The 27900-nt window shown below is 35.7% G+C and overlaps 1 protein-coding gene across 1 annotated transcript in view; it reads right to left on the minus strand.

Annotated features, from left to right (window-relative positions):
• Nucleotides 1-3337: 3337 nt before the first annotated feature.
• Nucleotides 3338-27900, minus strand: part of LOC107582329 (serine/threonine-protein kinase D1-like) — a 33803-nt gene continuing 9240 nt past the window's right edge. The window contains exons 2-18 of the mRNA XM_016268124.1: nucleotides 19727-19865; nucleotides 16779-16910; nucleotides 16525-16685; nucleotides 14657-14864; nucleotides 13264-13341; nucleotides 12502-12700; nucleotides 11533-11656; nucleotides 11338-11415; nucleotides 10833-11118; nucleotides 9662-9714; nucleotides 9010-9082; nucleotides 8598-8704; nucleotides 8184-8345; nucleotides 7895-7993; nucleotides 6948-7215; nucleotides 5011-5096; nucleotides 3338-3874 (exon numbers count right to left, since the gene is read on the minus strand). Coding sequence (XP_016123610.1) covers nucleotides 3656-3874; nucleotides 5011-5096; nucleotides 6948-7215; nucleotides 7895-7993; nucleotides 8184-8345; nucleotides 8598-8704; nucleotides 9010-9082; nucleotides 9662-9714; nucleotides 10833-11118; nucleotides 11338-11415; nucleotides 11533-11656; nucleotides 12502-12700; nucleotides 13264-13341; nucleotides 14657-14864; nucleotides 16525-16685; nucleotides 16779-16910; nucleotides 19727-19865 — 2472 coding nt within the window. The 3' untranslated portion in view covers nucleotides 3338-3655. The remainder of the gene's footprint in view (nucleotides 3875-5010; nucleotides 5097-6947; nucleotides 7216-7894; nucleotides 7994-8183; nucleotides 8346-8597; nucleotides 8705-9009; nucleotides 9083-9661; nucleotides 9715-10832; nucleotides 11119-11337; nucleotides 11416-11532; nucleotides 11657-12501; nucleotides 12701-13263; nucleotides 13342-14656; nucleotides 14865-16524; nucleotides 16686-16778; nucleotides 16911-19726; nucleotides 19866-27900) is intronic.

The raw sequence follows: 27900 nt of genomic DNA on the forward strand, positions 1-27900 counted from the left end.
AGTCTAATTTGTCAGCTGAATAACTTCCCAATGGAGAAATTCAGAACAGGAGGATATATTTTAAGTGAAAATAAAAGTTTTTGGGTGTACACTGTGAAGTAATGTGGTTTCAACAAACAGGCCATGAGAGCTAGTTCTCTGCAAGTTTTGTGAAACAGAGTAGGGTTTAGTCTTCACTTGTTTCTCAGGATTCATCCGTTTAAAGAGTCAAATACCCAGTTCACATATTGCTCAGTTTGATAGGCACAAAACAGTTTATGCAACATGGCCATACACTATAAAAAAATCAACCCACTAAATAGTAAAAAAAAAAAGAAAAAACTTAATTGCTACGTTACATTAAGTAAAATTAAAGAGGTGTCAAAGTGACAACCTGCAGTGGTGTTTTTTTTTGCACTTTTTTAACCACTTTGAATTGAATTTCTAAAGAAGAAAATCAAGTTGAAACTGAAAACATGACACATAAAATGAAACCTGAAATGATTGTGGCAAGTTACATTGATGGACACAAAAAAATAAATGTTATATACCATTTTTGCATTATTCAAAAATTAATGAATGATTGATTACAGGTATACTTATTAATGTTGTTAATAAGTATAATAATAATAATTATTATTTTATTGAAGCATTTTGTTATTCTGTTTTTTTTTATATATATATTTGTTTACACATATACACATTAATATTTCCTGTTCTAAATATTTATTATTCGTTTGTCAATATCAATATCAATTTGTTTTGGCGTCCCCTAGCGTTCTACATAAACACTTTAATCATTGTTATAATGAGATTAAAAACTGCATTTAAAATGTCTTGAACCCATTTAATTGGTCATGGTTATATATATATCTGTACATTATCATAAACATTTATTTTATTTAAATGAGGATAAAACTAAGCATTATATTAGTTACTTATTGTATTAAATATGGTCATAACTTATTTTATTATTCATATCATGTATATTTTATTCTTATTTTTGATTAGGTCAATTGTATTTTAGTGTTCAAGTTAGCAAAGTTTTGATTGAGTTTAAAGCTATTCTTCGATCCATTCTATGATAAGACCGACATAGTCTTTTGTTTATATTATCAGACCGGTCTCTACATCTCAGTAAGCATCATGATGTTTTTCAAGCTGGCAGAATTTGATATCAACTTGAATATAAAAGCAAAACACATTTTTCTAAGATGTTCGTTTAATTTCCTCAGATGATAACTGGGGCTTGATGAAGCTGTCGCGCGCCTATAGCTCACAACTAACTGCACCACGTGCACGTCACGCGCAACACTGACCTGTTTTCACATAATCAACATTTAATCTGAAGGGTCGTTTAAGTCAGTCCAGTAGCGAGACATGTCTGATTCAAGGTACAAGATATCATGCATTATACAGTCATAGATAGGCTAACTAAAATATTGATGATTACATAAGTCGATTTCAAACTAAAAAGAAATATTAGTCTATTAGGCCTAAATAATTTCACCAATAAATAATAACAGAATGGCGGCTTTTTAAAATAAGATTTAGACTTAAAAAAGTAGCCTATGCTTTACAAAGAGAGGAAGCAACATAATTGACTCGTGAACTGAAAAGTCATTTATTCGGCAATTTTTTTGCACCGTCTGGTTTCATGTTTGCTGCTCAACACGCAAGCGGGGAAAATATTTGCGTGTTTTGTCTGACAGAAGCAAATAATTCAGACGTGCGAAACGATTATATTTGTTTTCCTTTTGGTGAAATTGTCTGTGCCAACGAAGCCAGGATAAAGAAAAACGGAGTTACTACGGCAACAATCCTTTCAGGATATATCTCTGTCTCCTTTTTTTTTCTTTTTAAATATGCAATTGCAGAACATATGGTTACTCACTGTCAAAGCTGTGATTCTTCATTTGCATACTATTTTCCGAGTACACATTCCCCAGAAAACATGTGCAACTCCAGCAGATACATCATATATGGGAGGAAAAAAAGACAAATGTGTTAATAAGAAATCTACTAAGGCATAATTTACTACATTTATTGCTTTTATATTACTTGATTATTGCCCCTTCTTGTAGGAAACGCAGAGATATTCAATATTTTAACGCTGTTAATGTATTTTTCTTAATTGTTTTTATTCTTAAAAGCATAAAAGTTCTTCACTAGTTTATTTTAAAAGACAGTAATTAAATCTCTTCCGACTGTGGACATACTTTTACTGAAACATTTTAAGACTTAAAATGTTAGGCGTTTTATTTGAAATGAATACCTAATAGATACATTTGTTTTTATTATTATGAAAAATTATTTCGCCATCAATATGACAGGCTTAAACTGATCTGGTTGATCAGAATAATTTATAAAATTATGAAAATACTAATTCTGTGAGGAATCTCGCCCATGTCATTCCCTAACCTATTTGATTTTACACTGTAGGTTTTTATTTTTAATGCTGTTGATATCATTTTTAGTAGATACTTCACAATATATTCTGTTTTTGTAATCCATGTTTTCAATCGAATTTGTCGGTTTTGTGTTTTTAAATGAGATATGAGTCATATACAGTTCATATTCCTTTTGGTCGTGTAACACCTGCACTATTGGCTCTATTCTCCATCTATTGTGGGGAGGAGTTTGGATGAGAGAGAGAAAAAAACAGACTCAAATCATGCGTAACTCGATAGACAGCCCATCTGTAAGATTCTTCCCTTTCTTTCAGTCTGAGCTCGTCAGCTCTTGTCCAGGAATAGGCTGATGGCGCTGTGTAAATGATTCATAAAGACCGACTGCTGTTTTAGAATGGGACATGTTCTAATTAAACAGGCAGAAGTTAGAGAAATGGAAGAAAAGCGCATTTTGCGTTTTCTTGACAAAATACATTTAGAGATGAGCTGGATAGCCTATGTGTAGCCTATAGCCAATACAGGTTACAACCTAGGTTACGATAAGACAAATGTCGCGCAAAGACAGTCTAATGTTTCACTAACATAACCAACCCCCAAAGTACTCACACACCCCAACAGACACACACACACACACACACACACACTACATTCATAAGCACATAAGCACATAAACACAAAACCACAAAAGCTATAAATACTCTCCGCTATACATTTGTCAAGTTATCGTTGATGCAACAAGTTACCACAAAATCTTTGTGGTGGTATTTCTTAGCAGAATAATTTTGTTAATAAAAGACTTTATAAGTTAATTTATAATGTGTTTCTTATACATTATGACTTCTTTTGTGAGTTATACAAACATATACTGTTGATACAGTGTTTTCGACTGTGTCATGCCAGTTAATTGCAAAAATAATACTAATACTAATACATAATTTTATTCTCAGGTTAAGCTCCAAATTCCTTAAGAACAAAAGGAGCATGTAAGTTATGTTTGTTTATAGTAGTTTAAGTGCAGTTTTTTGTTAGATTTTATGTGTTATTATATAGTATGATTGTTTTTGTATGTTTGGCTAGATTGGCTTTTGTGGCTTAGGCACTGTGTGTATAGTGAAATTTGTGCTTGTTCTGTGGTGTACTGTTAAATGGAATTGTGCAGTACTTTTTTAGAAATTGTCAAGGCATTTACAGTTGGCTAAAGTGATTTCGCAGTATACAGTTGGCTTGAGTTCCATTGTTGTGCCCTTAAAGGGGTAGGCAGCAATTTACAGAACACTGACTCTGTCGCTGAGCATGCCCATCACAAGCTCGTCAGACTCCGCCTCTTCACGGACATCGGCATGAGGGTTGATTAAGTGGGCTGGGTACTGAAGGCCATTTTGTTCTGCAAAATGCTCCCAGCGCAAATCATCGCTTTCGTGGGTGATATATCGCTCCTGCATTTTGCACTCCAGAGTCCGCAGGTCCAGCCACATCTGGTAGTCCTGTCATAAAGATATAGCTTTAGGGATCCACAATATTTCACACGGTTAAAAAAATAAATCAATCAATAAAACACTATCTATTTATATCTACCCTTGTTATAAAAAAAAACTGTACTTGCAGATAATTTGGTAACTTTCATCACTGTTTTTAACACACAAAGTAAATTTTTTACTTAAATTACATTTTAAATAATTGTTTTAATAATCTATTTTCATACTTTGAAGAAGTACATTTGTTTTATGTGTTGACTAACATACTAAAGCAAATGTAAAGTACTTGATTATCATTTTAACTGTAGTGTGTTATTTAATATTACATGTTTTATTTAATATATTTTAAATAGCAACTTAAATGACAAATGTGCAGTTACAAATGTATTTAAATACTTGACATGCAAGTTTCAATAGAAATGACATTATTAGTATATTTTATTTTACCATAAATGCTTGTCAGTACATTTGACAGTACACTTTAATCATATTTCAAAGACAATTTAAGTAATTATGAAATTGCATATTGAGATGTACTTAAGTCCTACTAAAGTGAGTCAAAAAAGCACTCTAATGTTTAGCTAATTGCATTTAATATAATTTTTGAACTATATTAACATGCAATTAAGTGTCTGAAAACATTACATTCAGTTCCCTGTTGTATGTATATTTATTTACTTGTTTAATTTACTTTCAAAGCTTTGTTTAAAAATGTAAAAGCAGAGTAGAAATGGCAGAAATGAATGTGACAAGTTAGATGGCCGGAAGCAAAGATGTGACATTATGAAAAAAAAATTACAGAACATAAATAACAATAAAATATTTTTCTAATTATAAATAAATGGCATATAAATCTTTAAACTTCTTTTGCAAGTTTCCTACTATGTGCAAATATCTATCACATGCTCATCTATGCATGGTAGAAATGATCAATTAAGATGACCTGTGACTGCCATTGAACATTATTCTTGCCCTGTTAAGATGTTAATATTCTCTAACACAGACATGGGGGGTAACTGCGCCCCTATTTCAGTTGCCTAATGTGACTGTGGAGGGAAACAGAACGTTTTTTTGTGTGCATATCATAGCTTTTTTTTTAATTTATTTTTTTTACACAGGGCGTATAAAAGTCATTATCTTCTAACCTGTAACCAGGGATGGCTGAGAGACTTGTCCACGCTGTAGCGCTTCCTCATTTTGACTTGCAGCAGGTTATTAATGAGGTCAATTGCTGTAACAACAAAACAGGCTGTCAGTGACCAGGCTGTGGTGGAAAACCTGAAGGATTTTGTGTCCAGAGGAATAATGAGCAAAACCAACATCATGTTAATATTATTTCAGGGGTCACAAATTTCAGAGACACTCCAAATTTCTTAACCTTGAGGCCTCCGCGCTTAGTCTAAGGGATCGTTTGGCATTATTCACATGAATGGGTCGTAACAAAAATTGAGCACGCTCTCACCAATCTCTTTCTTTAACCTTTGCTCTCTCTTCTCTTCATCTTTTCTTTTCCCTTTCCCCCTCTTTCACGTCTCTCTCTCCCACATCTACACAGTTTACCATCAGTTGAGTAGATGGGTAGTCAATTAATGTTACTACACGTTTTTGAAAAACAAATACTTTTTTATTTTTTATTTTGAAAAAATAGTAAATTTATATTTTGAAAAAATAATAAATTTTATATTCTGTTATTTTTTAATTTTTTATTATTTCAAGTATTTATTATTATATTATAATTAAAAATATTTTTACAGAGAAAATCCCTAAAATATAAATGTTATTAAAAAAAATTCTCCATGTTTTGCAACTTGTTTTATGAAGCAGATACTCTTTGTTATGGCTCTTAAATATTTTCACTTCACAGTAAAAAGGAACAAATTCAATTAAAACAGTTTTAAAAATAAAGTAATTGTTAAAATAGCCATACTTGATACCGACCAAACTATATAAATAAATAAAAATCCATGTGAATAATTTGTTCCAATTGCCTGTGTTCTTAAGTAAGTAAAGTGTGGTCTTTGGTTCTCTTGCTATTTTAATGAGGAAGAAGGAGGGCATTAGTGAATAAACAGGGTCAAAGGTAAGGGCATCAAAAATCTAGTTAAGGTAATGAGATGAAGGTCAATTCTATTCATGCAGATTGCATATGACTTAAATGCAAATATTACCTGTCCTAGACCTAAGCCTTTACTTTGATCATATATTCCTAGATCATGAACCATGAGCCAAACAGAAAAGATTTGGGTGAGTTGAGGTCATCTATGTGTACAGTCACAGGGCGGCGATAATTAGTACAACTGAAGCTTTAGTAGAAACATCAAGCTGAAGTATGACTTCAAAATAGAGTTTAACGTCACATAACTAGATGGATATCAGTAGCAGGCTGGCTAGAAATAACATTTCTTGTGCAATGAGATCCTATTCATACGTGAGCTAATGAAAGTGAATTCATAAAAACTAGTCTAATAAGATTATTTGCATACAGCTGACCATGTGAGGTTGGATTGGCAAAATAGCTTTGTGCCTTGATTAATGCTTATATTGTGAGGATTAACACACGTATTGGACTCTAAATCGTTTCCAGCTTAGAGAGGTTAATACAGCTAGCTTCTGACTTGGTTTAAATAGTTATCTCAGTATTTCACAACCTTTTCAATCTATTTACTACAAAATCTGATTTAGAGACAATGTTTTGTTGTTAAAGGGACAGTTCACCTAAAAATAAAAAATTCATTCACCTCAGCAAAAGATGTACGACTTTCTTTCTTCTGTGGAACACAAAATACAATATTCTTAAAAAAATGATCAACTGTTTTTGTCTATACTGTATAATTAAAGTCACGGGGGTCCAGAACAACACTAGACTCGTGAAGGAGATGTGTCTCTCTCTTTTCAGAATAAATCATTGTGTTTTCCACAGAAAAACAGAAACTTACACAGGTTTGGGAAGGCATGAGGGCAATTAAATGATGAAGGAATTTTCATTTTGGAGTGAACAGTCCCTTTAAACACAACTTTACCTTCTTCATTCCACATTCATTGATGGTTGTGCCATATACTATCCGTTCTACCCAGAACTCACCCTGTGGGGTCACTGTTTTCCAGGGGTTTGGTGGGTACATGAAAGCAGCATTCTGGATTTGGTCATGAATGTCTTCATCTTCATTAAAGGGGAAGGTTCCACTGAGACTGACATAGACGATGACACCCACCGACCACATGTCTAGCGAGCGGTTGTAGCCCTTGTTCCGAAGCACTTCCGGGGCGAGGTATGCCGGGGTGCCTACCACCGAACGCCTAAAAGACTTCTCACCAATAATACGTGCAAAACCGAAATCACACAGCTTTACCTGCAAGACAAACCAAAGAATAATGAGCTTCACAATAAGCAGACACTGGAAGGAATTGGCTATTTTACTCGACTAGGACTGAGATGCACAAAAGACCAAAAAAATAACATCCTTTTGTTCTCGCGCTAGCTTTTAACACCACAGACGCCGTAATGATCAGTTGTCACAGTCTGAACGAAAGTCAAGTGAAATTATCACCCAGTTGGATGCGGTTACAATGCATCTCCTGCTGATCTACACTTTCCACCTTTAAAACATTTGTGCACAGCGACAAGCACCTGAGGACACGAGAACTGAGCTCAGATGTTGACAGCTTTAGTTCTGCTTCCACCTTTGCAAAATATTTGTAAATGACACACAGTGATTTGTTTAGTATTCTTCCAAAATGTTTGCCTGCGCTCAAACAGTGAGTCATCTTTCTGCTCGAGAGCCTCCAGAGACAAGCTCGTGCAGTAGACAGAAGAAACAATGGGAGGATAATTTAGAAATCTTTCATTAGAATGTAGAGACACACAACCCTGTGCCTCGAACGCACCATGAGAACGCTATAATTACCATCTTTTATTCTTGCCAATTTACAAAAACAGATCCATTTATGTTAATTTCGGTGTGGCCTCGCTTCATTCAGATATTTCCTTTCTTTTGTTGTCGCTCCTCGTTCTGTTCGGATTTTACTCACTTGTGGAAAAGAGTCAGCGGAGGCTAACAAAACATTCTCAGGCTTGAGGTCACAGTGAACAATGTTTTTGAAGTGAAGGTGACGGAGAGCGATGAGAATCTAGGAAAAGAGTGGAACAGCGTTATTATTATAATGCGGTATAAAACATTGTAAATAAAAATGCAAAAGCAAATGTCCAGCTTTACCATTTATTTTTGCTTTAAATATTTATATGGGATCGTGTGTACTGATTCTGCCATTGTTGCGCTAGAGTCAAGAGTGTGTGAAACACAGTTCCTGTGAGACGAACCTGCATAACGAGAAACTTGGTGATGCGTTCTGGCAGCCTCCCCTTCTCACTTGACAGTATCATCTCCAACATGTCGCCATGGAGCTTTTCCATGACAACAAAGACACGCTCTGGTGTCTCAAACATGCACTCAAGGTTGACAATGCCGGGATGGTGGAGGTTCTACATAAGACAGATACAACATTTATATTAATATTAATATTTATTATTAAAATTGTCAATATTGTAATATTGATGTTTAATCTAAAACATTTTTATGGACAAACATGGATTAAATATGTATTGAATATAACAATTAAATAATTCATAAATCCATACTCTTATATATGTGTGTGTGTGTGTGTATTACATCAATATTAGTCCATTACATTTAGCAATTTTTCTATTGTGTGTGTGTGTTATTTGTGTATTTACTTGGAGAATGGCAACTTCATTACGCAGCTGACTTTCCTGTTTGGTGGGAAATCGCAGTTTATCTATGATCTTGATGGCAACATCTCTGCCTGTTTTCCTGTGTTTTCCTGTGTTATATCAGAAATGATGATTTATATTGTGATGTGTGTATTTTTTTCATCCATTTATTGGATGTAAAGTATGGTTATATGTAAATGTCTATTACAATGTTTACCCTCATTACACATTAATTTTACCACTTACAATTTGTAAAAAACAAAAAAAGCCTTGTGCTGTATTTAAATATTTAAAAAATTTAAATACAGTAAAATATGCAGTAATTATAAGTATTGTCCTATTATACAGATTCCAAAACATTTCCTCCCCGGGTGCTCATGTCAGAGAACTCCATCTAAATAGACTGGTACATTACCTCCATAGACAATGCCAAATTGCCCAGAGCCAAGTACTTCATCAGGGAAAATCTGATACACTGTGCTAATATCCTGTAAGAAAAACAGAAACAAAATGTAAGTGTATGTGCCAAAATGGGCTGTTCCCAAAGCTCAGAAGCACTGCTTGATACATCAGATTTCTTCTGATCTAGTCTTTTCTTATTTTGTAATGTAGCAATGGCTGAATACAGACCAGGAGCCTAAAGAGCTATTTCCACATCTCACTAGGACTGTGTCAGAAAGACTCGCGTAACCATGGCAACCCCATGGCCGAGCAGGTAATCAAAAATAATCTCCAATAGAGGCATTGTGTGTTTATATCACACTGGAACTCAAGGTTGCAGGTATAGGCAAGCCGACAGGAACATTGAGCTCTTGCACATGAAAACAAAGCATGATGCAGAAAGAATATGATATATATGTGTGTCTCAAATATAAGAAAAAGCTTACCACATTCTCTTGAATCTGACAGTTGGATACAGAGATGCTAATGGAGACCTCTTCTGTTGGTATGAAAAACAAACAAACAAATAATGGCATTATGTCTCTCTTGTATTGAATGCCATATCCTCAGATTTACATCTTTCCTAAATTAATCTACCTGAACAAAAAAAAAAAAGAAGAGCTTACCACATTCTCTTGAATCTGACAGTTGGATACAGAGATGCTAATGGAGACCTCTTCTGTTGGTATGAAAAACAAACAAACAAATAATCGCATTATGTCTCTCTTGTATTGAATGCCATATCCTCAGATTTACATCTTTCCTAAATTAATCTACCTGAACAAAAAAAAAAGAAGAAAAAAAAGCATGACAATACATATCACATTACAAGAGTTTCTCAAAATCATCTCAAAGAAGATTCAAAAGCAAATGTAAAATTTAACCTGCACAATACTGCTCTGAGGTGGCCCACCAGTTTTATTATTGTTAACTAAAATTAAAACAATTAAAAATCTTTTCATTAATTAAAATAAAGCTGAAAAATGAAATATAAGTATTAGATGAAAAACTTAGAAATTAAAATTAGAAATGCTGCCTTTGCAGATAACTGAAATAAAATAGGTTTAAGTTGAAGAACTAAAATTACTATTACTAAAATAATAAAAATGACAAAAGTGCATAGAACCATTAATACACTTGAATTTAAAAACTGAAAATATTAAAATAAAATCTAATTCAAAATATGATTAAATGCCATAATAGTATATAAATAACACTACAATAACACTGGGGTTGTCAAGTACACCTTTTTACTGTTAGAATACTATATATCATTGCAAGTACCTATAAATTATTTTATTTTTGTCAAGTTGATCATCATAAACACATTTAAGGTGCTCATTTTTCTTATTGAGTATAATAAATGGCCATATATAATGTATTCTCCAAAATGTCTGGATGTGATTTTATAGCTATCATTTATCACAAAAGCCTGTGTCCAGATACTTCCCTACTACAATATGCCAAAAGCAGTACATGGAAAAAAAAAATCTCAATATGCAAGATGACACAGTAGGTGTAAAATGGCCTACTGTAAGAACTGCGGTACAGTTGATATCGCATGTCTCATAGCAATGCCAGCATGCCGGACGTAAATTGCATTCATGCTACACACCTGCATATGTATAGAATGTACTTGAATGATGATCAACAAGGTATTTATCAAAGGCAGTACATATTTGCACACAATGTAATATTACAACTACGCTGCATGTCTGTATTTGTTGTGTTTCCCCCCTAGAAACATTCTAAGGGTCTTCGCATAAGCCCCTAAATGTTTCACCATGAAGTTCATACTGTGGTGGCTGTGATGGCTGCCGTGAGATATGCCCTTGGCGATGACAGGCATAAGTGCATGCTGGATGGCCATCTCCCACATGCGGGCTACGTCCTGTCCCACACCGCTAATAAGCACGCTGCTTCCGTAGCCCGGTGTTCCCCTTTCGGCTCGAGCCAGGTTTTCTCCCACATAGTACACCAGAGATGCTGTGGCAATCTCAAAGCAATGTGGGTTGGCACCCTCAGGCAGAAGGTTGAATGTTTTCGCTGGTTCCAGAGACAGTACCTCAGATAGAGGAATTTCCTGTTGGAGAAGGTTAAGAGGTCTTAACTGAAAGCTGAAACCTCAATGATATTGCAGAGACATGCGTGTGGATCTGATGTGTGCAGTAATCCATGAAACCTATCAAGACAAACTATCGACATTATCAAAGAAAATGCTGAAAGCCCTCTAGATACTTCCTAGATTAATTTGTTAATGTGCGTTTCAAGTGTCAGACTTAATTTTTTTACTTGAAGCTACCTTATAGTATTTGCTCCCAGTGTCATTCTGGAACAGGGTAATACACTTGCTGTCAAGTCGCCAGTAATGTCTCTTACGCTAGTGTGGGGAAAAAAAACAACAGTTAAAAGAAATGATCATATACAGGATGAAAAGTTCACTTGGCAATTCACCTATTAATTCATAAGGTTTAAAATGGAAACCCAGAGCACTTACCAATGTGTCTTTGCTGGTGAAATGCACAAGCCAGCCTTCTTTCATAACATTGCTGCTTTTCCTCTTGGTGTGTTTGACAGACTGAACCACCCGCATAAGTGGGATGTTGTTGCTGGTGGAAGGGCTTACAAACATAGTGACAGGTCAAAACCTTCTAGAACATGTCAATAGCAGGTCAAAAACTATTTTCATAGCATTAGAATACTCATACTGTTTAGCTCATTTTTTATTTTGTACTTGACTTCAAACAGACAAACATCAACAACATGTTTTAACTCAAATTGTTACATAGAACACAGCAAGGCTGATAGTAAATTCAGTTTTTAATTACTGTTGTTATATTTTTCCTGTTTGAGAATGTATTTATGTATTTAATGTTAAGTATTTTAATTTTATATGTCTGTTATGCTGTAATAGTTACACTACTACTCAAAATTTTGGGGTCAGGAAAATGTTTTTATTTAAGAAATTAACACTTTTATTGCGCAAGGAAGCATTAAATTGATCAAAAGTGACAGTAAAGACATTTAGAATAGATTTCTGTTTGAAATAAATGCTGTTTTATCATTCATTTCTATTCATCAAATAATCCTGGGTAGAAAAAAAAGGTTTCCATAGAAATATTAACCAGCACATCTGTTTTCATACATTTTAAATTGTAATAATATTTTTCAATGTTGCCGTTTTCACTGTATTCTTGATCAAATAAAAGCAGCCTTGGTGAGCATAAGAGACTTCTTTTAAAATAATTTAAGATTTAAGAATCTTACTGATCCCAAACCTTTAAACAGAAGTAGCAGAACAGTAGTATTTGCAGATATTTATTTCTTTATTTTGCATTCAATAGTTTTTCTATGCAATCACTGACTGTCACTGAGACAAGTGGGTGATTATGTATTTTTGGACAAACGTCAACTATTTGTGATGTTGGTTTCGTTTATAATGCTTCTAGAAGTGATGAGGAGCTACCTGATGATTCTGTTGGATTCATCTGGGTCTTGGTCTTGGAAATCTCCCAGCTCACCATGCCCAGCTTCCAAAAGAGCAGCGGGGTCTACAACCAGAGACTCTTCCATGTCATCGATAAGCGGACTATGTCTGTCCCCGTCATGGTCATCACAACCCTCTTCCATGACCACATCTGATTCAGCACCAGGACTCAACAGATCTATGAGCCATGATAAGAAAAGGATTGGAACGATCAGGAAAGCAAACCAAGACAAAGTAAGTCACGTGATGCATAATGTGTGTAAAAAGCTGTCAGTTTAACACCACCAACCATAGAAAGCAGAACTTGAAAATGAACAGGTTCAAATTTCCATTCAGAAAAGTACTGTTAGTAATATTATATTAGAATATATAATATAAATAGGGAATATTATAATAGGGTCCCCATTGCAGGTATAACATTATGCTCTTTAGCTTTTGCATCAGATTTTATGCTTACTGTTAATGTACAGAAATAAATTCCATTTTTATTGCTCTGGTATTATAACAAATAATATAAATGATTGAGAATATCAATTTTTGCTTAACTATTATAAGTGATATAAACAAACCAATTTAGTCGTACAACATTACCCCAGTTTTGTCATCTGAGCACATTATGCTACGAATGAAGTATGATGTTCACAAGGCGTTTAAGGTTCAGTTGGATAAATATGGTTGTTTTTGTCATCAAATTGCAGTGTTGATCATTGAATCGCATGGAGTCACTAAAGTTAGACTTGCCTCCGTTTCTTGACACCTCTCCAAGGCAGTTGTTTGGCACTTTGGGTGCACATCGTTTATGGCAGTTGAATTTGCAATCTGAGACAGTGTGAGGAAAAAGAGAGTAAAGAAAAATGACAGAGAGAGGGAGAATGAGTTGAAGGGGGGAGTGAGGGAGAGAGTTTACTACCAATCTGGCACATAAACATATGAGTTCCTGTTGTGCTGGTGGCTGACAGGCTGAGACCTCGCACATTGAACACATGAACATTAAAGCTGTTTGTAACAGCCCAGCCAAATGCACTCTTTACTGCTTGGCACATGGCATATACTCCTCTTACACAAACACATCGTATATAAAAAGCAGCTGTTGTGTCACTTTATATTTGTGCTCTGTTCTAGATAACACAAAAGGATCAACAAATTCTGTGATCTGTTACTGATAGTTGCGGTGTTATCAGAACGTAGGATCTGTAAAGCAAGCATCAATACATTACATATTAGCACCTAATGGACTAAGAATAGACTATGTTTTGAAAAAATAGTATACTATGCATGCATACTATTTTATAGCATATACTATGTACTACTGTGCAGCAGATTTAATTTATGCATGGAATTCTACATTTCAGCTACTACCAGCCAATACACAACCATAGCACACTGTGCTAAGTGCTATCTCCCACAATGCAATGCATTTAACTTGCATTAAACTAGCACCCTTTTCAAATTTCCAGGGTTCTCAGAAGCAGAAAGTCATAACTTCTATAGAGATGAATGGAAACTACAACAAATATAATTTTTGCTTAACCAATTGCTCCAATAGCAAACGAAAAAAATCCATGATAACTTTTTATAACCTTACAAAAAAGGTTATAAAATACCTTACAAATTTATTTCCACCATGCATTAAACCAATTTAAACATGCACTGAACATGGTGAAGTATCTTTGTGACAGAAATATTAAGCCGAATGCTATTTCAAATGCAGCCAATATTTGCATAGAGCCTCATTATCTGTCTAACACAGTGCATCATTCATATAATAGCAAAGTGTCATATCTGCTGGAGAAATTATAGTGAATATTATATTAAACACATTTGTGTACTTATCATAATTTGTGTAATTAGTTTTAATGGATATTGTGAATAAACTGCAATGGTTTCTGGACAAAGTAATGATTCACAGCAATTAGTAATCATTCTCCAATGGCTGCTCAGATGAGTTAATACAGTTTTATTACAGAGAATCAGCATTACATGGAAACATCAGGATCAGAGGGGATTTAGACGAGGCACATTATTATACGAAGCAACAAGATACTAAAACAATTACTGTATGACAATAAAGGGTAATATTTTCAAGAGGATCATTCTACAACCGTAGCTTGAAATATTGAGGGTAAGCTCGTACCTTTGCACTGTAGTCCCTGACGGAACAGACCCTTGAGGAGCTTCTTGCAGTGCTGGCAAACGGTGGGGCGTGTGTAGGAATGAATGACAAATGTGTGTGGCACCTTCACTTTAGACAGCAGGATTTTGTCTAACTCTATTGGCCGACCTATATAGGACTGAGAGTTGGAGCGGCCTCTTCCAGGAAAAATGTCTGATGGAGTTTTTTGCTGTGAACAAATAATGTAGTGTATCGTGATGCATAGGACATCCACACAACACAAGGGCTATGTCACAGGTGTAACAGTGGTCTCAGTACATTGGTATTTTTAATAAATGTCAGGTCAGGGTAAACTGTTGAATTATATTGGGGCAAGTTGTCACACTGTGTTAATTAAGATGTTGTTTGTCAAACCAATTGTTCTATATTTTTGTGCACTTCCTTTTACATATTTGCGGTTTTAAGAATTGTTATAGATTTCATAATTGTTTTGCTGTGGGTATTTTTGCTAAAAAGCTTAATATATAACACGTTGTTTAATGGCAGGTTTCATTGTGACAACTTACCCCCATATAGTGTGACAACTGGGGCATGTTGTCACAAAACCAACTATATATTTTTTTCCCGAGCAATAGAAGTTTTATTGTTCAATAGATTTTAGCCAAGACTTTAAGGTATGTATTTATACAGAAATGATCTTCCAAAAAATAAACCCACCCTGAGAACTATTCACTGGAGCAAAGTGTGTCACAACTAGGCTGGTCAAATTTTATTTAATTAGCTATAATTTCATTTTTGGATGAAACCTGTGACTGCTTTTTCGGCAGTCATTACATTTTGCAAATTTTAAATGACTATTATCAAAAGCAAAGCAAAAGTATTCATTTGTCACACAAGCTCACAGATACTAACCCGAGCCAAGTCAGCTCCACACTGCTCTCGATTAGGTGAACAAAAAAACACAAGGGCTCTATGAGGTTCATGCTGAGGGAGATTGTTGTATATGCTGAGCTTTGATGAATTTGCATCAACTCAGAGCAACAACTTTCTCATCAAGCTGATCTTTAATGTGCTGCTGATTGGCAAAGTTGCAGATGTCTTACCACCTGAAGTGAATAGATCTGACATCACGCAGGTGTGCATAATCAACTATTCAATGTGCTCTAAAGAAGGAAAATTATCAATAGCTTCCTGTTGCCATGTTGTACACTTCACCAAAGGACTTAAGTAGATTCACGTGGAAAGTAAGGCATTGTACAGCTCAGTTAATCTAAAGTACAGATGCAGTTCATTTGCTGTAACCTGTCTAGGTGTAGGGAACAGATTAGAGAGCAGTTAACAGATGTTTGATTCCGCCGTCGACAGCCGATTAACAGTTTTCTTAAAACAAACTCTACATGTGCATCACAACATTTCTAGTGTCAGGTTCAAATTGAAGAAAAGAACTCTATATCTGACTTTATGAAAATAAGCTTCTAAACAAAAGATCAAACAGATTTCATGTTTTCATATCGCATACAACAGGGGGTGTATGACAGACAAAATATCACAAGGTGGTTAGTTAAAGCTAAATTAGTTTGTGCCTACCTCCATGCTAGGACTGACAGGAGACTGGGCAGGAATGAAAGGATGTGTGGGGAGAGGCAGAGAGAGACAGACAGAGAATGAGTAGTGTTAATAAACAGGACAAGCATGCAGCACTAGCATAGGGTGAACAAATAGGGGCCAAATCTATGATCGGAGCGCAATGTAACTGTTGTATTTGTAAGATTCATATGATTAGTATTTTATATCTGAACATTTATAATTGAGTATTCTACTGTATGTTGTAACTGAGGAAGAAGGGAGCATTTGATGCAGTATGGTGTGGATTTTGTCATCAAACTCACCAGTAAAGCTTCATCAGAGGTGCTGGGAGATGGTTCAGCAGACACAGAGCGAGTGTTGGTCAGGCCGGTGAGGGACACGTTAGATAGTCGTCGTTTACGGATGCCGCTGCAGTTGTTTGGGATTTTAAAGGCACACCGTTTGTGGTAGTTCAGCCCGCAGCCTAGCACAAAGATAGTGACAAAAGGCCATCACATGGTGGTCTGTTTCTACCACTAATGTAAAGCTGACAAAAGTGGAATGCTAAGACATTTACCTTCACACTTAAGCCCCTGCCTCACTAAACCCCACAGCATCTCTCCACAGTGATCGCAGAACGCTGGAGCTCGATATGAGTGAACGAACAGGGCGTGAGGTCTGATTTGAAAATCCTCTACAGTAGCTGAAGCTGAAAGTTTGAAACAAGCAAAATGTACATTTCTCATATATTTTGATCCAAAGTAACTTCCAGTAGACCAAATACAGTGTCTTTCTCCTGAGATCAACACTGGGTTATGTGCATCAATCTGTGATCAAGTACATTTCCATGTAATATGTTGTAGTTCACAATTTGGTTGAGAGAAATCATATTAGCTTGTTTTCATTTGTCACAATTACTGTAAATAATTCACTACTTTTGTTTTGGAGTGGATGTTGTAATTTTTCAAATTTCAACAAGAAAGTTGTGATTTGTTTAGAGATATTCCTGTCCCTGATCAAAATGTTTATAACTAATGATGATTTATGGGAATGTTGTTTCAATTGGCAATCATTTCATATGTTTTCCTGTGTCCCCATTTTCACTTCCCTCACTCCTTGTTAGCATTTTCTAATACCTTTAAAAAGCCAATTCCTTAATGACATCCAGGAAGTGAAATCAGCACTTCAGCACATTATACTTTCAGAACAAAAGTAGAAAAGTTGTAACTAGGGCAGTATCCTAAGGTACAAAAGCTAAAAAGTACATCTTTGTACCTTATTTACCCCTAAATATCGGTGCATGAAAGGTATATATTCGTACCTTTTGAAAGGGCACTGCCCCAGTGACAGTTTTGTACCTTTTTTTCTGAGAGTGTAACAATGGATTTGATGAAATCTGTGATGTTTTGTGGTATTAGCTGGTTTGTCACAGTTTAAAACATTCCATCCTTTTTTATAAAATTATACAAAATCAAAAGATAGTTAAATAAACTGTTTAAAAATTAATCTAAGATTAAATTAGGTTGACACTCTCATGAAAGCGAACACTCAATTCTAATTTTAGCTCTTTATTTCCACCCTGTAAAGCACCCAGCTAATAAGCAAATAATCAAGCTATATAATTAATAAAGTGCCTGAGCTTTACCACAGCATATTTCTGTGCTGTACACTTTCATAGAAATATGTCCTTAAATTATAACACTAGCATTATAATTTTTTTACTGAATAACAGGAATGACCCCTGTGTCTTGCTATAGAGCACAATAATAATAGAGTAAATATTATTTAAAAAATTTTTTATTATAATTATTTATGGGGAGAAACATAATTTGTGCAAAAGGAAATGCTGAAAGAAGCTTGAAAGACACATAAGTAACATACTTATTCAAAATACCCATGCAACTGTCATTAAATGCTTCAGGGAAATGAGTATGATGCTGAAAAGGCATCCTGAGTTGACTTAATGCAAATACTTGTTTCTCCTGTAATTTTTTTCCTTGCTGCTGGTGGAAATGGGAAGTTTTCTGGGCCAACACACTCTGGCCTGCGATTCCTCTCCGAGACAGTAAAGGCAACAAAGAAAGGGAATCATTGTTTGGCACACTAAAGTTTATGCATACTTCTTTATCAATATTCACGTATGGTTATTAATCCCACACGTTTTGTATAGCGCTTGCATCTTAATGCACTTTCTCAGTTGCAATTATGTTGATCTAGGCACAGCCAAACATCCTGTCAGCGCACTTCACTGAAGCCAACCCGTGGTTACTCTAAATTTATCCAGCAATAAATAGACTTCAAGCAGACTTTAAAGACCGCAACAGACTGGGTAGAGACCCAGCAGAGAAAGCGTAGGTCAGATTTTCATGAAATGCTGCTCTTTTTAATTACTGCAGGAGATACTGTCAAAGTGATAATCCGAGAGATCAGCATTCATTGGCCCGCTCGTTGCGCCTTTTTTCAGATTCAGGCCAATTACAAAGAATACAACTGCAGAGAAAGCGTAGGTCAGATTTTCATGAAATGCTGCTCTTTTTAATTACTGCAGGAGATACTGTCAAAGTGATAATCCGAGAGATCAGCATTTATTGGCCCGCTTGTTGCGCCTTTTTTCAGATTCAGGCCAATTACAAAGAATACAACATTTGCTTTGAAAACCATATGGTGAGCAAAATCAGATTTTCTTCTAATGTTATCGAAGAATTCATTTCGCTTTAAAAGTGCTGTAAAATACTAAGTTTACTTAATTAGTAAAGGAAAACTATGAGCTGGACCATTGATTTACTTTTGCGTCAAATTATACCCCTCGAGAAAAGTGACGAGACACTGGGTCCCTAAGGGAGTGTCATAATTAATAACTGTTGACCTTACTTTTGTGACAGTTGTAAAACTCTTTTGTGTTACTTTACAGTGAAAGCAGCTGTCACGTGTGTCATTGAGAAGTGTTACTCTGGGCTCCCAAAGGCTCGTCTATGAGAATGTGTGCATCTGGGTGTGTTAATCACCTGATTCATCTTGTCACAGGCATGCACATGTACAGAGAAACACACCAGACTTGGTAGAGAGGCTGGGGGGTAGAGGAGGTGTCAGTCTCCGCTTTATCTCGTCAGAATAGGCTTCACTCAATTACCTGACATAGCACAGGGAGGAGAGGGGGAAGGCCTGCCAAGTGTTTGTAGAAACACTTTAGCAGTGTCAAATGCGATACCTCCATCGCTTCCTCAGCAAAGCAACTCCGGTTTTCACACCGGGTGCGGCATCAAAACTTGGATGCACATCAACTTTTCCAGAGTGGGAAATGGAGGGACTAAGAGACAAATAACAGTCAGAAATGGCACAGGAATCGCACGCTGGTGTGTGGCAGACTGCAGAAACTTTGGCGGGTATTACAGCAAAGTCAAAGTGTCTTGTCTAACCGATCTATAAAACAATGTGTCATGCCACAAATAAGAAGAAGATGGATGTACATCTGCGCCTAGGGGCATGACTACATGCTGAGCAAGAGCTATTGAACACGCCACTTACCTGACAGGATGACTTCCACCAGGTCCCCTTCCATAATTTCCGTCGCGCACCTCACCAACTGCAGAATGTTCTCCGAGTTTGGATCATGACGGAAAAGAAGAATCTTGTCATACATCCCATAGAAGCCACATTCTGGGAACTGTGACAGAAGAAAAATTATGTCTGTCAGGTATTTTTACAGAGTAAAAGCTATACTGAGTGGGAGGTGTGTAGTTTATGATGGTTAGCTTACATGAATTGCTTGTCTACTGATGCCAGACATATAATGCGTCTAAAAGCCCTGCCCACATATTCAAATTACAGACAACATTTCTAATACCTGAAGCTTTTCATTCAGCTATTAAAAAGTACTCTGAAACCACATTATGATGCTCATGGGACAAACCTGACTGACAAAAACTGATTTACAGCATTAAATGCTTTTCGTTTCTCTCTCTCTCTCTCTTTTTGACTGCTCCTAAACAGTTTTACGAACAGCAGCCTCACAATCAATTCAATGTCAAAAGAAGAGAGCAACATATTGACTGACCCATGTAGACCGCTGGGGAAATGGCTCACTAGCCTCATTCCCTATTGATCCCTGCTGGGTTGAGTTGCAGCAACACTGCAGAGAAGGCCTGCATGAAATGGCAATCAAATTCAAAACCTTCAAACCTACACAATTCACAAAGGGTACTCACATCTAAGTTATTTGGCTTTTATTACACCACAAACAAAAAGATCACAAATAAAAACGAATCTGGCTGTCACAATGAACTTGTATTTAAACTTTGTATTTGCATTGACATTTCTCTGAAGGTTCACACATGCACAATATGCTGATTGAAAACTGTGTTGAGTATAAGCTTTTGAAATAGCACACATAAAGACAATATTATAAGAAAGTATTTAGGACATATTATACAGGTATACATTATAACTAATATAAATATCATCTTTTATATCATCTATCTTCCTTTTATTGTATATTTTTGAGAATGTCTTAAATTCTGATTAATTTGAATTTAGGGTAAAATGTATTATTACTATTCAAAATTGAATTTAAGGAAGTAGAATTCAAATGCAATAAAATTAAGCTTTCATTTTTTAAATATAATGATAAAATATTTTCTTTAAAAAATATATTATTTGTAATAATATGTATAAATGATCAATTTATGAAATGTGACAAATAATATAATATAATATAATATAATATAATATAATATAATATAATATAATATAATATAATATAATATAATACCCATGACCCTGCAGAGGAAAAGCTGTTTAGATAGTGTATTATATTATAATATATTATATTATATTTTGCACTGAATAGTATTTTGATTCATTCTTCCTCTTATCATTCCAATTCAACTTTCTGGGTGTGGCCAATTCAATTAAAATTCCAACTCATGAATTTCAAGTCAACCAGCTCTTAAATGCTATGTTCAACTTTTTCTTGATAAAATTTTTTTCACACTTCATAATGGCTTTTCTGGTTTTGCAACCATGCAGCTGAGAGCATGCATGTGCCTGATATTCCTGCATGCATTTAAACATACAAAGATTCAGGAAGCTGCTTCGAATGAGATTTCTGAAGAGGCATCTACAGAGAGCAAAGTATGGCACGGCGCTGAATAGGAAGTGAACGAACGTGGAGAACATCCAATTTCTAGATAGAGACACCAAACAGCAGTGACTAACATTGAGAAAGAAACTGCGGGATTACAAAACGGCTCCATCCAAGATATCTGAATGCTAACAGACCGTGAAAGCATATGATGATTATCAGGCTACAGATCACCAGGTTAACAGATCGAACCCTAATCATTCGCCTTGTTCCCAATCCAGTCGAATAGCGCTGTCACATTTATTCATAATTCCAAATGTACCATTTTACAGTCAGAGTCTCTAAAGAGCATCTGATCGCCGCTAATGTTTCAAGCTTGCTTCTAATCAGCGCACTGGTTTGGAGAAAATAGCGATGACTCTATCATTGTTTAGCAACCAGGCAGAGGAGCTCACCTCCAAACGCCCACACAAGATGTACACTGCACCAAAATGCGCTGTAAGCAAATTATTTACCAAAGCAGAAGACTCGCCTTTCAAAAGCAAACCACTGCAAGCACACATTCCAAACCAATGCATTGAAATTAGATTCAAGCCCCACACATAGACTCTCCTCCAGTATTCTCACAACATTATGGCGTTTATTAGATTCAATTTGACACCACTTGTGGGACGGAGTATCTGTTTTCACATTTTCTTTTTGCGGTTTAATTGTGCAGATTCCTTCCCCTCTTGTCTAGCTCTAATGAGTGCTACACAATGAAGATACACAGAGGCAAGTGTGCTTTTGAGGTCACCATGACAGCAGCCTCACTGTAACAGTGTGGGTTGTCATGGCAGCGGACACCCAAGGCTCTTTCCTGATTGAGCACTATTCATTTGTTTGGCACAAATGGATGCACATATATCTGCTGCATGTCTGAGCCATCAAAGCCGAAGACACACCGATCCTTGTCATTAACCCCTTGGGAGATGTCTGGCTCCGATCGGTGGAATCCTCTGACAATAACTCTATGTTATTGCCTCTTAGAGAGCTGCCCAGACCCCCTTGCTTGATGGTCTTTCATGACTGTCATTTTCTGCCATCTCTCTGTATGTGTTTTATAGATGACAGGCTAGCGTGGCGAGAAGAACATCAATTTGGATGTTGTCTTCCCTTTAAACAACTGGTTGCTGAAGCTGGTTGTCAGGGTGGAGCGAGCACTTGTGTGTGTCGAAAAAGGCAGGTATTTTGGGGAAAAAAGGAAGGAGAAAGATGGACGAGCAGAGAGAAAGAGCGAGCCAGCGAACGCTGTGAAAGCTCGTAAGGAGTGAATCATCTGTTCTAACTGTCAACCCCCTCTCGCCTACGCCATACCAGGCTCAATGCCCTGCTCTTAACATTAAACCGTTGTTCCTTCCTCCCAGCACCGCTTTGACATCCTAAAGAACCTTATCCCTTTAATTACTCAAACTAATGATATCAACCTGTTGTCATATTGGGAGACATGCATTATATAACATATAAAATAAATATTGGATTACTGCTATTACAATTAAGCTTTAGCATGTATAAATACATTTTCACATATCGGTGGATGTGCACATGGATATGTTGGATGATTTACAATCAGTTAACCTTTGCATTGATATTAACCTACTTTTAGCCTAGCACGCAGGCAAAAACACATTATAGCTACATTTGAAATTATATAGGTACTATATTTAAATAAGCACTTTTCGTGACCTCTCAAAAATATGTTTTATATAGTATGAATATGTGTAGTATGATTGAAATCTGGACATACTACATCCGCCATGTTGTCAATGTCATGTGTCACTTCACCGATTTGCCTAATAGGACAGTAAAGTGTCCATCAGATGCACACTTCGGAAACAGAGGTAGTAGGTAATTTGTGTACTTTTGCATACTGCACACTTTTGCCCGGACATGTCCTGGCTGGGATTTCAGAATTGCCTAAAATGTTTTCAATGTTTTCATACTTACGAGTGACCATATGGTTATTTCCCTGCTCTGTTGCAGGATGTAGATGTGACAATGCAGAACATTTACTACTACTGTAACTATACTATGTAAATTTTGATCTACATGAGTTGGAAAACCTATTTGCCATTACGTTGGATGATAACATGTTTTAAATTGCCAATACGCTTTGTTAATTTTGACCGGCTCTGTGACTGGCACTTAGTTTGCCCAGGTTTGAATGATACAATGTCATTTACTCTACGGGCCTGTTTATTTTACTAAATATAATGAACTCAATAACAGGCTAGTAGATAAAAATCATATTTTATACTAAAATAAATTTCCTTAAGTAGTGACTAGTTTATTTTCCTTTATTAGACCATGCAAACATTAAATGCAATTTTACAGGATTTAGTGCAACTTGAACTTTGAACTTTTTTGTTGGATCTGGTAGGTTTGATCAGGATGTTCTTTTCCAGTGCATGTCTAGAAGAAGTTCTGGTTGGTGTAACTGTATTTAAATACTTTTGATGAGGTCCACACTGATTCCTTCAGTGTCCAGTCATCAGCGGAAAGAGTCAAGTTTTAAATAGGAAAAATATAGAAAATATTTGGTCATTTTTGAGCGAGATGCTAACGGTCTAATCAGATTCAATGATCTATGCTATGCTAAGCTAAGCTAAAAGTGCTACCGCCAGACCCGGAGATCGGCTGAATGGATTCGAAAAACTGTAAAACTCAACTGTTTAACTCTAGGGGAGTTGGAAAATGAGCCTATTTTTAAAATGGTGGAGTGTTTCTTTAACTATCAAAGCATTGCAAATACATGTACAGATAATGTATGAGGCAATTTAGAAATCCTGGCCACGACGTGCGGCCACGAGTGGACGTATGGTCATCCTAGTTTTATGAATACTATGAATTCGGACATACTGCCCTGTTTTTCCACATACTATCCATTTTATTTTACAAAACGGAAGTGAGCTATTTTCTATGAATGTGTGAAACTTCCATTTCATTAGCCGCTATATAATAAATAACTGGAAGAATAAAAATGCACTAAAAAGTAAAACTATTTGCACTACAGTGTTTAGAATTACAACGATACATTACATTAAAATGATAAGAAATACCAGTGTGCAATATCAAGCAGTCTTACAAGCTATTTTGTGCAGCTAAAAATAATTGGAAGCGGAAGACACCAGAAGCCTCACACATTGAAGTTACAAACGGCTGCACCTGTTCTTACGTTAAAAATAAGGTGGATATAGTAGAGAAGTAGGCATATTTGGACGCAGCGTATATGTAAGGCTAAACCAAATACTGTCATGTATAAGAGCGGCCCTGTGACGCATATCATACATGCTCCATCATGGCAGATGTAAAGGAAGTGAAGGGAAAACAACATAAAATATCAACTTGATATAAAATCAGGGCGGTTTAAGTGACACTTCACTTCAAAACAAGCACAAAATGCAGTGAGGACTGCAGACTAAAGATGTGGGTTATCAGCAACAAAGATGACAACGACAACAGCAGCAGCACATATGCGGTGAAGTCTAACTATATTAGGCTACGAAATCCATGCCAGTAGAATAACAGACACCAGTGACGCACAGATCTTTGTCTTGTAATTAGTTTTGAGGATGATAAATAAGCAAGACGCTATGAGCAGAAGAGAAATAGCTGTTCACGTTGTACCAAAGTCAGTAGAGGAGTGTGGTTTGTTTCCTTGTACATATATACATGCTAAGCAGATGCAATACTATGGAACATTTTCTTATTCACTGTAAAAATTATTGAATCATTATTGTTCATTTGACTCATCACAGTCATTTCTGGCACTTCCAGAGGAGTTCTCAGAATTTCAACTTGATTTATTTCATTAGTTTCACCATAAGTAAATTCAGAGTGGTTGGGTGAAGTGTAATGAACTTAACACTGTTGTAACTTTGGCAGTGCAGTTTGCTGTGAGAAACTGTATGAACGTGCCAGAAGGGAGAACACTTTGTACTGAGAAATATAATTTGCAATATTATGCTTTCCAAAACATGTTTTAAAAATGTGGCTGACGACTTGTATTTAATATTTAAGAATGCTTTATCTGTATCTGTGTAAAATAATTCTATGTTACGACACAGTAATAGAATTGTAATTGTATGCTGTCATACTTCCTCACATCATCCATGCTAACTTTAAAATGAAATGATTTACTCAACCTCATGTCATTCCTCTATATGACTTTATTTGTTCTGTGCAACACAAAAGAAGATATTTTGAAGAATGCTGGTAATCCGTTTTGGTTATCACTAACTTCCACTGTATGTACAGAAAACACTGAGACATTTTTTTAAATATACTTGTTTTTGTTCCAAAGAAGAAAGTCAGTCAGTCATTTTGGAACATTTTTTGGAACAATTCGAGTAAATAATGACAGAATTTTCATTTTTAGGTGAACTATCCCTTTAAAGTGGCATGCATGTTGTGTGGTGATGACAGCAACTATAAAACCTGTCATAACATAAAGCATCTGTAGAAAAGCACTAAAAATGATGTGTTTAAATGTTTTAGTGCAACAGATTCAGTAAAAAAAAAAAAAAAAGCAATACATGTAAAAAAGCGAACATACAATAAAGTTTATTAAAGCTGCAGTCCGTAACTTTTTTTGGTTAAAAATGCTTCAAAATCAATATTTGAGCAAGTACATAATCAGCCAGTGTTCAAACTATTACCTTACTTTAGCCCGATTCACAATAGTCTACTTATAATAATGTTTTCTAATTTGAGTGGTACGGGTAGGTTTTCGCGGGAAATTTAAGCATGCTGCTGCGTCATTACGTCACTTCTGTAAACATGAAGTTGTCCCGGCTACTAGGCTATCGCATGTGAGGATCCTGCAGGTGGCCAATCGTTTATAGCCATTTCTCACAGCAGCTGGAATAATTAAATGTATCATTTTGATGGCGGATTGTAATCCAGAAAGGATTATGTGTTTATGAAACACATGTGAATTAAATGAAATTATATTCCAGTTATAAATGTGCTTCTGATTACAGACATCCTGGGATTACAAAGATTTGTATTTTAAAGAAAACCAGCTCGAAGGGAGCATAATTTGCTTTTTGGGTTAAAAGAATTTCTTAATATGATATTTGAATGGTATGACAATTAGAATAGACTGTGCAGAAATTTAAATCTACTCGCTTATACACACTATACTCATAGTCACGCAATGCTGATGTTGTTAACATTAACAATTTGAGAATAAAGTATAACAATAATAATAATTTGCACGGTTTGATGTGATATGAGCTAATTTAGATTAAATCACCATTGGTAGCGCAATTTATTGTAATGCTTTTTTCCTCAGTTGGTCAGAACAAAGATGGCAGACTTTTTACTTACTTGTTCAGATGACAATATCCGGTGAAAATGCTTATTTGAGTCATGTACTCCAATACGTAGGCTAGAATCTGTGAGTGCAAAGTACAATATCCACACCGGTGCGGTGACTGACTGCCACACACACATACTCCTCAAAACATTAGATTCATCCGCGCTGGAGCCATGCCGCCACACAACCCACGCAAGGAAGATAATTCCGCACACAGCTGCAATTGCAGGTTTTCAAACAGAGATGGCGACAAAGAGGCAAAATTTACGGACTGCAGCTTTAAAATGTTTTACATGAATTTTAAACCTATTTAATGCAAAACAAACTAAAGTGTGCATTTAGTTAAATCATGCATAGCAGTAATATGGAAATTAATAATTAAATTAATTATGAAATGAATACTCAAAATGATCAACATACAAAAATATTTTTGTTTAAAAAAAACTATTTCAAATAAATGCTGTTCTTTTGAACCTCATTTATTTATCAAAGAATCTTGTGGGTTTTCACAAAAATATGAAGCTGCACAACATTTACATTTACAATAAAAATAAATGTTTCTTGAGCACCAGATAGTGGATGAATAATGGCTTTGTTTCCCATTGACTCATGGAAAAATAAGCATTTAAATAAAGGTTTACACAAACTGAATCAATCCAATAATCCATGTACTCATCATAAGAGCAGTTCCTGTATAAAACATTTCACAGTTCAAAACAACTGAGAGTGGAAAAGTATCATATTAGAGAGCTGTAAAGTACGTGTCTTTGTTTATCTACCAGAAAACCAAACACACTAGATTTCAGAGGGAACCAGTCAATGGGCCTAGACAGCATGAACCATAACCACCATCAGTCAATCAGTCTGCCCGAACCATGTGTAGTCTGCAGGTTAGTAGCTGCTGGCTGTGCTGTAACAACCACTGATCAATACTATTGGAGCACTGCTCCTCTATTTATGCACCCTATACACACACACACACACACACGGTAACAACCTTCTGCCAAAGACATTGCTGCTGCATCAAGATGTTATAGATAATGTTCATGTCATATCACATCATATTAAAATCTATAAAAGCAAGTTTGAGGTAGTTCACCCAAAAATGACATTTCTGTCATCATTTGTCCATAATGAAAATTAAAGTTTTGTTTTGGAGCCCAGTGACTTCACTGTATCGACAAAAATGTCCTTCAAAATATCTTATGTTCCGCAGAAGGAAGAAAGTGGGTTTGGAACAACATGAAGGTGAGTAAATGA

The sequence above is a fragment of the Sinocyclocheilus grahami genome, unplaced genomic scaffold (assembly GCF_001515645.1).
Source record: "Sinocyclocheilus grahami isolate Dianchi unplaced genomic scaffold, SAMN03320097.WGS_v1.1 scaffold4.1, whole genome shotgun sequence".
NCBI classification, from domain to species: Eukaryota; Metazoa; Chordata; class Actinopteri; order Cypriniformes; family Cyprinidae; genus Sinocyclocheilus; species Sinocyclocheilus grahami.